At 40.9% G+C, this 12629-nt stretch overlaps 1 protein-coding gene across 1 annotated transcript in view; it reads left to right on the forward strand.

Moving 5' to 3' along the window:
- SLC22A15 (solute carrier family 22, member 15) overlaps window positions 1–12629 on the forward strand; it is a 114192-nt gene that overhangs the window by 82053 nt on the left and 19510 nt on the right. Inside the window, exons 7-8 of the mRNA XM_006874798.1 lie at window positions 3706–3846; window positions 6155–6240. Of these exons, the coding sequence (XP_006874860.1) occupies window positions 3706–3846; window positions 6155–6240 (227 nt within the window). The remainder of the gene's footprint in view (window positions 1–3705; window positions 3847–6154; window positions 6241–12629) is intronic.

Here is a 12629-nt window from a genome sequence, read left to right on the forward strand (position 1 = left end):
GAAGAAGTTGGTAGAATTCTTCTATTTCATCCTCACTGGCTTTAGTGGTTGGTGCATAAATTTGAATAATAGTGGTATTAACTGATCTTCCCTGTAGATGCATGGATATTATCCTGTCACAGACAGCGTTGTACCTCATGACTGATCTGGATATGTTCTTTTTTTTACAATGAATGCAACACTATTCCTCTTCAATTTGTTATTCCCAGCATAGTAAACCATGTGGTTGTCAGATTCAAAGTGGCCAATGCCAGTCCATTTCAGCTCACTAATGTCTAAGATGTTGATGTTTATATATTCCATTTCATTTTTGAGAACTTCCAATTTTCCCAGATTCATACTTTGTACATTCCATGTTCCAATTTTCAGTGGATGTTTACCGTTGTTTCTCTTCATTTTGAGTTGTGCCCCATCAGCAAATGAAGGTCCTGTGGGCCTTTCTTTCACAGGCTTTACTCCATTTGCACAATGACATTCAACTCTACTTTGAGGAGGCAGCTCTTCCCCAGTCGCATTTTGAGTGCCTTCCAACCTGAGGCTCTCGTTTTCTAGCACTATATGTGACAGTGTTTCTCTGCTATTCATAAGGTTTTCAGTGACTAAATATTGGGAAGTAGTTTGTCACTCCTTCTTCCTAGTGTATCTTTGTCTGGAAGCTCATCTGAAACCTGTCCATCATGGGTGACCCTGCTGGTATTTAAAATACCAGTGGCATAGCTTCCAGAATCACAGCAACTCACAAGCCACCACAGTATGGCAAACTGACTGACAAATGGTGGTTATGGGACTAGAAAGCCACACTTCTCTCCTGCAAGCAGCTAGTGGTGGGTTTGAACTACTGACCTTGCAGTTAGCTGTCTAGCACCTATCCTACAGCACCAGAGCTCCTTGGTAACACAGCATTGTTGCTGTTGTTGTTGTTAAGTGCCATCAAGTCAGTTCTGACTCATAAAAACTGTATTTGCAAGTTGCGACTGGTGGTTTGAACCACTGACCTTGTTGTTAGCGGTCCTATGCTTATCCTACGTTGCCACGTTGTTATTAAGTGCTGTCAAGTCGGATCCGACCCATAGTGACCCTATGAAGGGTTTCCAAGGAGCGACTAATAAGCTTGAGCCACCAACCTTGCAGTTCAAACGGCTTTGCAGTCTGGCGCGTTAACCCACAGCGCCACACCAGGACTCCACATCGCCACATAGGAGCTATTAATTTGAGGTTTTATCTAGTCAAAAGCAAATACAAATAGTATGTTACGATACTTCACTCAAGCTCAGTGACATCACTTTTATTCCAACTCATAGTGACCCTGCATTGGGTTTCTGAAAGAAACCTGGTAGTTTAGTGGATTACAAGCTGGTCTGGTAACAGCAAGGTCAGCAGTTCAAATCTACCAGACACTCTTTCATAAAGATTTACAGCCTTGGAAACCCCGTATGGGGACTTCATGGGTTGGAACCGACTCCATGACACAAACAACAGCCACCAGAGGGTTTCTGAGACTATGAATCTTACAGAAACAGATAATCTCATCTTTCTCCTTTGGAACAACTGGTGGATTTGAAATACCAACCTTCAGCTTAGCAGTCCACTGTTTATCCTATAGTGCCACCAGGCCTTCTTTTGTTCAGATACTTAGGGCTCCATAAAACTGCACATTTACCATCATACAGACACGCAGTCAAACTTGCCGTTGTGCAGTAAGACCTATTTGTTGAAGATTATTTTATCTTTTTCGTTTTTAGTATATATGTATTTTTTCAGGCATAAAAGCTTTTAAGTTCTGGCTGTCAGGGAATTAAGAAAAATAGCAACAAAAACAACTAGATTTAGAGCTATGGAGATCGCTCCTGCTAATTTTATATCTCACACAGCCAAAGGATAAAAGAGCTCTTTGCAAATAAGTTCTTCCGCGTGGGCTCAGAGTAATCATGGAGATAGCGTCATTCAACCTGATGCTGTTCTTTTTGAAGACATTATAAAATTCTAAAATCTTTCCTGTGGCTCTGTCATTGAAGAGAACCTTAACTGAGGAATAAAATTACACCTCTGTGTTTAACATCTGTTCCTTTCGTTATTTTCCACAAGAGTGCCATCTGAAATCGTCCTGTGATGCCCTAACTGTGCTGTTAAATATTATGCAAGGATTTTGCATTTTGTTTGGGGCACAGAAAGAGGACGTCTAGGATCTTAATAGTTTTAATTATGGATCTCAGTGATGGCTGCCATCAAGGAGAGTTCCAGGGTAAAGGCTGGCCTGGGAGCCAGCAGGACCTCCTTGCCCAGTGTTCATTTGGTTCTCTCTTACCAGCTGGTAACTCAGCTCCTACGTTGTCCTGAACACAGACTTTGTCCATTCTTGCCCCAATTTGGAGCTGCTGGTTAGCACTTTGATTGAATTAGCTCTACAGTAGCTCAGTTCTTGGAACTCCAGAAGAGAGATTCTGTGACTACCTTCTTCAGTGCCAGGGCCAGTGTCTGTCTGAAAGCTGGCCTCACAGGAGCCGCTCCGTGAACGGCTCTTTCTTACTTAGCTGCTAGGGATCTCATTTGCACCTCCTAGACAGGTCTTCTCAGGGAAGCCTCTTTGGGGTGAGCCTGTGAGATCCTGCCTTTGCCATGAGCTTTGTCATTTCTTTCCTATTCTGGCTGTGTACAACTCATGCACCTACCTGCTGAAGGCCTCATGGGGTTGCATATGCAGCCTGGAATTGACTAGATCATCTGTGGGTTGGAGTGCCAGCCATTCCTGGCCAGCAGGAGATTCACTGATGGCCCATTCCCTTTTCACACTACTTATCACCACTCTCCTCTGTTGACTTCACCATGTGGGAGCATTTTTCTAGAATCATTTTGATAATATCACAACAACTGCCTAAGGTAAGTGCTCTGTAAATTGTTGAGTTAAGTAAAGTAAGAAGAGGGTCATTGCCTTCTATTAAATGCAGAAATGCTTTACTGAAACATTCACACATAAACTCTTTCAGGGGCTGGCTCACCATTTGCTTTATATAGCATGTAGACCATTGTACAAAGCATTTTCAAAGCCTCCTTTTATTTATTTCTTTTTTCTCCTGGTGTGGCACAGCAGGGCAATACACTGGGTCACAAGGTCAGTTTGAACCTCAAGGTCAGTGGTTCAAACTCACCAGCCACTCCTCAGGTGGTATGAGTTGGAACTAACTCGAGAGCATTTAACAAGTATCTAGGAGGAGTCCTGGTATGGCACTGTAGGGTAAGCACTGGACTTCTAATCACAGGGTTGGTGGTTCAAACCTACCAGCTGCTCCTCGGAAACCCTATACAGGGTTGCTATGAGTCATAAACCACTCATTGACACTCAACAACAACAACAACAGTGTACAGGAATTTAGATTGTGATGGTAATGATGGTGGGTATGTGCCGTGGAGTTGGTTCTGACTCATAATGACCCTGCATAGAGTTTCTGAGGCTGTAAATTTTTACAGAAGCAGAAAGCCTCATCTTTCTCCCACAGAACAGCTGGTAGTTTTGAACTGCTGACCTGGAGATTAGCAACCCAATTCGTAACCACTACGCTACCAGCTCTCCTTTAGATTGGAATAGAAAGGTTAATGGGAGAGTCTAGCTTACTGCTTGAAGCAGATCAAATTGTATTTGTGTCTTCTCTGATAAAACTCTTAAGTGTGTTTTCAGTTGTCCTTCTTGTCCTTTGTCTTCAATTGCAGGTTTGTGTGCAGCTTGGTGTATTATGGCTTAACTCTGAGTGCAGGTGATCTAGGTGGAAATATTTATGCCAACCTGGCTCTGTCTGGTCTCATAGAGATTCCATCTTACCCTATCTGCATCTACTTGATTAACCAAAAGTGGTGAGTATAGATGACAATGAAGTATTCCAGATAGTATCCTCGCTCACTTTTTCTCTCTCTCACTAACTCAGTATGTACATTAGGCACTGGGCTGCTAACTGCAAAGTGACGGTTCAAACCCACCAGCAGTTTTGCGGGAGAAGGATGAAACTGTCTTCCCTTAAAGATGTACTGTCTCGGAAACCTTAGATAGGGCTGCTTTGAGTTAATGAACTCCATGACTGTGAGTTTGGAGTTTTGATGTTTTGGTACTAGGTGCTTCTTGGTGATTAAGAGTTCCCTTAAGGCCAGATGCAGTTAGAATTCACTTTTGAGTTCACTATTTCTTTGGTTTCCTAATTACTAGTTTTTTAGATAGAACTTTAATCCAGTATTGCCAGGCATGACTATCTACAGTTTTTTGAGTCCCAACAGATGAAATTATTAGTTCTGTGTTAACTAAGGAGCCCTAGTGTAACACAGTGGTTAATGTGCTGGGCTGCAAAGTTGGTATGAACCACAAGGTCGGTGGTTCAGATTCACCAGTCGCTCCTTGGAAACCCTGTACAGGGTCGCTATAGGTCGGAATCGACTCAACGGCACTTAATAACAACAACAACATGTTAACTAAAACCATCAACTTAGTAATATTTAGAAGTTCTTAGAGGAGGACAAAAGACTGAGGAATTAAAATAACTTTTCGTTTCTCCCAAGAGTGACTTTATTTTGTTGAGGAAGAGAACATACCATTCTGTTGCTACTCGTGGTCAGTGGGCATGGTTTTATACTGCTTTTAAAAAGTCATAGAGCACTTTTCCTTGTTCAGATTACTCCTCAGGGCAACTAAATATCCCATCCTGTGTGAGTGAGGTATCTGTTGGGTTATACTATTTCTCATTTTCCAGAAATCATCGTTTTAACTCCAAATAGGCATTATTTAGCACTGTACTTGTATTGTCATGAATATTTAATTTAGAGCATTTTGAAGGTCTGCATTGTGTTGTGTTCCATTGAAGACTTTTCAATCAGGTAGAATTCCCAGTTTTCTCTGCAGATCCTTCTATTAGTGACTGCAGCGTAGTCTCATCATGTCCCAAGAACTGGCTCAGACATCATGTTAAGAAAACTTTCCCCAACATCCCAAGTTGTACCAAATGCCCCTTCTCTGTGCTGCCTGCTTCTGACAGTCACTTTGCATGTTACAAGGATGCCATGATTGTGGTACCCTGTATATCTTTGCATCTCTGGTGCCTGGTAAGCATGGCTCCTGACACTTGAATGGCATTTGATAATGATTGCCAAAGTAGGCAAAATGATGTGGTGGCAAAGGAGACTTGACACTTTCACTGTCTTACAGTAATTACCGTCAGAGTCAGGATTAAAACCTGTAGCAGAGAGAAGGAACATCAGCTTTGGAATCAGAGACCTGAATTCATAATCTGGTCTTACCCACGTGCTAGCTGTATGACTTTGATGAAGTCTCAATGACTCATCCATGAACGAAGGATTTTAACTTATACCTGGCACAATGGTTATAAAAATTAAACTACTGAAGTTTCTAGCAGACCCTCAGCTTATGAATGCTGGCGTCTTTCTTCCAGTCTAAATCACTTACTTGAAAATATTTCCCTCAATAAAGTGCACAACAAATGCACTTAGTTCTGGCCTATTAACAAGCTTTTTTTTTTTTCTTCCTGCTTGTACTTTTAAGAGTGTTTTAAACTTTTACCTGCTTAAGCTTGGGGTAAAAAGAAAATGTAATGAAATAGAAAACTCCACTCTCCGTGCTTCCGTTTCATTTTCTATAAAATGGAAAATTCAACAATATGTGCCTTCTTGTTGTTAAGTACTGTCGAGTCGGTTCTGACTTACAGTGCCCCCCATATAGAGTTTTTGAGGAGCAACTGGTAGGTTTGAACTGCTGATTTTGTGGTTAGCAGTCTAATGCTGATCCTACAGTGCCAGACCAGGACTCCATATGTGCCTTAGAGATTAGCTAATAGATTAACTAAGATAATAGATGGAAAGCATTTCAAACAGTGCCTGGAACATACTGAACAGTCAAGGACAGAGGAAGCAATACTTGATGTTCTATTCCTCACATATCATTTACTCCTGCCATCAAGCCAGTTTTCCTTTGTCTTTGGCTGGTTATTTATTTTATAGCCTTATCATTGTCTTGGCCAGTCACATTTTCCAACCACTTAAAAATAAATAGGTAAGCATATGTAATAAACCAGGAAACGGTATAAAAGGAAAGCCAGGAGGAAGAAGCAGCTGAGTTTATAAGATTCCTGATAGAGATGTATCATTTCTTTTGATTACTTAGGTTTGGTCGGAAGAGGACATTAGCAGCATTTCTGTGCCTAGGAGGACTGGCATGTCTTATTGTAATGTTCCTCCCAGAAAAGAAAGGTAGGCCTTTCACATTTCTGCAAAGGTTTCTAGCAGCAGTTTCATTACAATGAATCTGAGTATAGTAAAGAGATTACCATATGCCATGCTTCATTTCTGTGATTGCATATTATTTAGCAATTGTGTGGGGTATAATGGGCCAGATTCTTTCCATTGCCTGAACTATTCTCTGGGTGAATAATGTGCTTAGAGGTGCACTATTAATTCTTTCAGGCTATTAAGCTACCATCTGGGGTGGCTGGGATGCAGTGCAGTGAGGGTAGAGTTGTTTATTTGATGATTATGTGGACTGGTTAGTTCTGCACAGAAAGAAATTGTGTCCAAGACTACAGATTGCACTCCTCATGCCAAACAGTCACAAAATCAGAGACTGCTGTTTCTAAACGGTTCCTTAGCACCTCTCAATATCTCCTTTAGTGCCCCTAAATGACTCCAAAATAATAGCAACAACAACAAGAATATTGACTGCTGGTAACAATCATCATTCTTTCAGTCTTATATAAAGTGTGACTAAGACATCTTCAGGAAACCTTGCTATATATATGCTATATATGGCTTCGAACAGTTGATGGAAAAGTCTGAATTAAAAGGCAGTGGACTTGTCCCACAAACCTTTCGAAGTCCTTTCTGAAGAGGTCCCTTTAGCATCCTTTTCTAAGCTGATCACTGCCCACTAATAGCTGGGTCTCAGCCAATTTACTGCACCAGCACACCTGACGCATGCCAGCAATTGCATCAGCAACTGTGCAGTGATTTTAGGCAGCGGGGAGAGGGTTAGAACACATTCTGCTGCTACCGGGTGTATGGGACAAGAGCCTCATGTGAGGGTTGTGGGACCTAGATAGGACTCCATTACGGAATTTGCATTGCAGATGTGAATGCTTATTAGATGGTTTAGCAGAAAGTCTTGCTAGGTCCTGGAAATGCATCTGAAAGATTCATTCCCTGCCACAGCATATCATTTATGAAATGCCCCTTTGTTAAATCGCTACTCCTTGAGGCTAAGTTTTATCAATGTCTCATTGAAGATCCTGAGACCAGGTGTTCTACGTGTTTCCATGGTGCTATAGGAACTGCAAGGTCAGCAGTTCAAACCCAACAGCCGCTCCATACAAGAGTGATGAGACTTTCTGCTCCTGTAGAGATTTAGAGCTTTGGAACCCCTATGCAAGGTTTGGCATCTGGATTGACTCAGTGGCAGTGGGTTTGGGTTTGGGATACTCCTAATGTGCAGCTGGTTGTTGGCTGAAATTCTGTTCCTTGAAACAGATAGTGCAGTCTGCTATCTGGTGAGGATTCCTTCCAGTATTCAGAATAGTCATAGGATGATTTTCGGGGGATCAGGGAAACTAGAGAGCTTATTAAGTGTGCTTGTTTCCTATTAGTATCTCTGCCAGTACCTGGTACAGGCAAAACTGCTTGCCTATTGCCTGTCATGTCATGGGCTGGTAAAACTAAGTGCCCAGTTCTTATCTGAGGCAAGATAGTCATGGGCTTTGGGTCCCTGTATCTGTGTGTTTGGCAGCTTTTGTACTTCATGCACCAGTTAGGAATTCCATTATTTCCTGTGACTAACTGTTCATTATTCTAGTTACTGCTTTGTAGGGCAAACCTTTTCATTGTTTCTGTAAACACACCTGTAACCTCAGTAAGCCAGGTCCATTCATGCCTTTCTACTTTCCCACATATTTACACATGCCAGCTAACTCACCTTTAAGACGGCACTTGGCCCTGGCCTGAAATGATGTACTAGAGACAACGAGGCTATACACAACAAACCTGAAGTGAATGCTGATTGGTGGGCTCTCATTTAAGCAGGAATCCCCTCTCTCACTTCATTCAGTTTATGAGAACAGCTTGAATCAATGCTTCAAATTGGTTTGAACTGTTTCTGTCATGGCTGATGCAGCAAAATCAGCCTAGACCTAAATTTGCAAAATGTGGACGTGCTGGAGTGATAACTAGAATGGGAAAAATTATGGGTCAAAGGACTGTAGAGAGTGACACACATTCAAAGCATGCAACCAGCCCCTACCTGCCCCACATTTTCAAATCTGGGTCCATTCCAGTGTTGCTCCCTCAGCCATGACTGAACCAGGAAGAACCGGTTCAGAGCCCCGCTGCATCTTTTCATGATTGTGCTCCTGGCTAGACACAGGGTAAGAAGCAGAGCATGACCGAGTACTTTGTACACTCCACAAATGTGTGAGTCTGATCCTCTATTATACTTAAAGGATCCCAGTTGGTGTGATGGCTAAAGATCTGGGGCTTGAACCCACCGGTCACTGTACAAAAGAAAGATGTTAACAGTCTCCTTTTGTAGAGATTTGTAGCCTTGGAAACCTTATGTGCAGTTCTGTTCTGTCCTATGGGATTACTATGAATAGCATTTAACTTGACAGCAATGAGTTTTGTTTCTGGGTTTTTTGTTTTGTTTTATTTTGTTGTTTTATACTTACAAAAGTAGACAACTAGTCTATTATAAAAGATTTTTAGGGAAAGACATTCTCTAATGACCTTTAGTAGATTATTTATATTTTAATAACCATTACTGTAATCCTCTCCTACTACAATTGGGTCCATTTCCTTTCATTTCATTCATTATTAGACAGAGAAAACAGATGGTCACTGCTTTTTGCATAATCCTGTCTACACTTACAGAGAGCTCTCCAGCTAGTCTTGAAACTTTTCTTCTTTGTGCATAAAAATATCCATAATTTAAACTTAAAAAAAAATCTCTTTAAAATATTTTGATGAGTTTTCTTTCAAATATCTTGAGATTTTTGGGTTTTTTTTTTTCAAAGTTCTGAACCATAAAACACATGTTATCATAAAAAAAAGTATAAAATATGAAGAAAAATAACTAAAAGTTTTCAAAATTCTACTAGCATCTTGTGTTCTTTGGAGACCATTCCTGTTCACCCTGCTTGTTGTGTTCATTTGCCCTCACTGTTATTAGCAGATGCCATCCAGTGGAATCTTACTCATAGCGACCACAACAGAATGAAACACTGCCTGAACCTTTGCCATCCTCACAGTTGTTGTTCTGCATGAGCCCAATGCTGTTGCCACCGGGTCAATCCATCACATTGGGGGTCATCCTCTTTTTTGCTGATCCTCCACTTTACCAACTGTCATGTCCTTCTCCAGGGACTGGTCTCTCCTAATGATCTGTCCAAAGTATAAGAGACAAAGTCTTGACATCCTGACTTCTAAGGCGCATTCTGGCTGTACTTCCTCCATTGCAGATTTATTTGTTCTTCTGGCAGTCCATGGTACTTTTTATATTCTCCTCCAACACCATAACTCAAATACATCAATTCTCTACCGTCTTCCTTATTCACTGTCCAACTTTTGCATGCATATGAGGTGATTGAGAATCCCATGGCTTGGGTCAGGCACGTCTTACTCCTGAAACTGACATCTTTGCTCTTGAAAACTTTAAAGTGGTCTTGTGCAGCAGATTTGCCTAATGTAATATGTTGTTTGATTTCTTGACTGCTGCTTCTGTAGTGTTGATGGATGATCTGAGCAAAATGAAATCTTTAAAAACTTAAATCTTCTATCCATTTGTCATGAAATAATTATCGGTCCAGTGGTGAGGAGTTTTGTTTTCTCTACATTGAAGTGCAACCCATTCTAAACACTGTGATCTTTGATCTTCATCAGCAAGGAAGTCCTCTTCCCTCCCAGCACGCAAGGTTGTATCATCTTTATATTGCAGGTTGTTAATGAGTTTTCTTCCAGTCCCAATGGCATGTTCTTCCTCATATTATCCAGCTTCTCAGATAATTTGCTCAGCATACACAATGAACAAATATGGTGAGAGTATACAACCAGACACACAGCTGTTCCAATTCCAGATCATTCAGTGTGCCCTTGTTCTATTCAAACAACTGCCTCATGGTCTATATACATGTTCCTCATGAACACAATTAAGTGTTATGGAATACCGTTCTTCACTTTGTTTGTCCATAGCTTGTCATGATCCACACAGTCGAAAGCCTTTGTGTAATCACTATAGCACAGGTAAACATCTTTCTGGTATTCTCTGCTGTCAGCTAAGATCCATGTGACATCAGCAATGCTATCCCTCATTCCATTGTCCTCATTTGAACCCGTCCTGAATCTTTGGCAGATCTGTGTCAGTGTACCGTTGCAGCTGTTTTTGTATCATCATTACTAAACTTTTACTTGCTTGTGATATGAATAACATTATCTGATGATTTCTGCATCCCATTAGGTCACCTTTCTTTGGAATGGACACAAATACGGCTCTCTTCCAATTAATTGGCCAGGTAGCTGTCTTCCAAATTTCATGGCATAGATGACTGAGTGCCTTCAGTACTGCATCAGGTTGTTCAAACATATCAATTTGTATTCCATCAATTCCCAGAGCTTTGCTCTTTGTCAGTGCCTTCAGTGCACCTTGGACTTCTTCCTTAAGTAGCATGGCTCTTGATCATAGACTACCTCTTGAAATGGTTGAACACTGCCCATTTCTTTTTGCTACAGTAACTGTATTCCTTTTGTCTTCCTTTGATGCTTTACACAACATTCAATATTTTGCCCATTATTGTTAGATGCCATCAAGTCGGTACCGACTCATAGTGGCCCTTTGCACAACAGAATGAAAAACTGCTCAGTCCTGTGCCAACCTCATAATATTTGATACATTTGTGTCCATTGTTACTGCCACTGTGCCAATCCATCTCATTGGGGGGTCTTCTTCTTTTTCTCTGACCCTCCATTTAACCAAACATGATCTCCTTCTCCAGGGACTAGTCCCTCCTGACAATCATGTCTGAAGTATCAGAGATGAAGTCTGGCCATCCTGGTTTCCAGGGAGCATTCTGACTATACGTCTTCCAACACAGATCTGTTTGTTCTTTTGGCAGTCCATGGTACTTTTAATATTCTCCTCTAACATCATAGCTCAAAGGCATCAATTCATCTGTGATCTTCCTTATTTACTGTATAACTTTCACATGCATATGAGGTTATTGAAAATACCATGACTTGGTCAGGCACACCTTAGTCCTCAAACTGACATCTTTGCTCTTGAACACTTTATTTGAATAGGTCTTTTGCAGCAGATTTGCCCAATGCATTACAGTGTTTGATTTGGTGACTGCTGCTTCCATGAGTGTTGATGGTTGCTCTAAGCAAAATGAAGTCTTTGACAACTTCAAGTTATCTCCATTTATCTTGATGTTATTAAGTGGTCCAGTGGTGAGGATTTTTGTTTTCTTTACATTGAGAGGCAATCCATACTGAAGGCTGTGGTCTTTGATCTTCATCAGTAAGTTTTTTAAATCCTCTTCACTTTCGGCAAGCAAGGTTGTATTATTTGCATTTCACAGGTTGTTAATGAGTCTTCCTCCTATCTTGATGCTACATTTTTCTTCATATAATGCAGCTTCTCAAATTACTTGCTCAGCATATGGTGAAAGACTACAGCCCTGGCGCACACCATTCCTAATTTCAAACCATTCAGTGTTCCCTTGTTCTGTTCAAACAACTGCCTCTGGGTCTGTGTAGACCCAGTCCTCCAATATTATAAGTCAAGGATTAAATATTTTCTTCAGTTCTTTTAGCTTGATAACTGCTGAGCATGTTACCTTCCCTTTTGGTTTTCTCACTCCAAGATGCTAATACTTGACTTTGGCATCTCGACTGCCCTTTGAAAATTTCTGTTCAGCTTTTCTTACCTCATTTCGTCCTTTTGCTTTAGCCTCTCTATGATGGAGAGCAAGTTTCAGAGTGTCTTCTGATCTGACATCCATTTTAGTCTTTTCCTTCTTTCTTGTTGTCTTAATTACGTTTTGCTTTCTTCCTGTATGATGTTCTTGATGTCATCACACAACTCTTCTGGTTTGGGGTCATTAGTGTTTAATGCATCAAATCTGTTCTTGGGATGATCTCTAAATTCAGGTGAAATACGTTCAGTCAAGATCATAGTTTGGCTATCATGGATTTGCTTTAATTTTCTTCAATGTCAGCCTGAACATGCAGATGAGCAATTGACGGTCTATTCCACAGTTGGCTCCTGGCCTGGTGTTGGGTGAAGATAGGAGCTTTTCCACTGTCTTCCCATGGATGTAGTCAGTTTGATTTCTGTGTATTCTATCTGCTGAGGTCCATGTGAATAGTAATCTTTATGTTGTTTTAAAAAATGTATTTGCAATGATCTTTTCATTGGTCTTGCAAAATTCTGTCATGCAGTCTCCAGCATCATTTCTGAAACCAAAGCCATATTTTTCAACTCCTCATCCTGCTTCTTTGTTTCCAACCTTTGCATTCCAATCACCAGTAATTATCAATGCATCGTGATTGCATGTTTGATCAATTTCAGATTGAAGAAGTTGGAAGGATTCTTCAATTTCATC

Source organism: Chrysochloris asiatica, unplaced genomic scaffold (assembly GCF_000296735.1).
Source record: "Chrysochloris asiatica unplaced genomic scaffold, ChrAsi1.0 scaffold00302, whole genome shotgun sequence".
NCBI lineage: Eukaryota > Metazoa > Chordata > Mammalia > Afrosoricida > Chrysochloridae > Chrysochloris > Chrysochloris asiatica.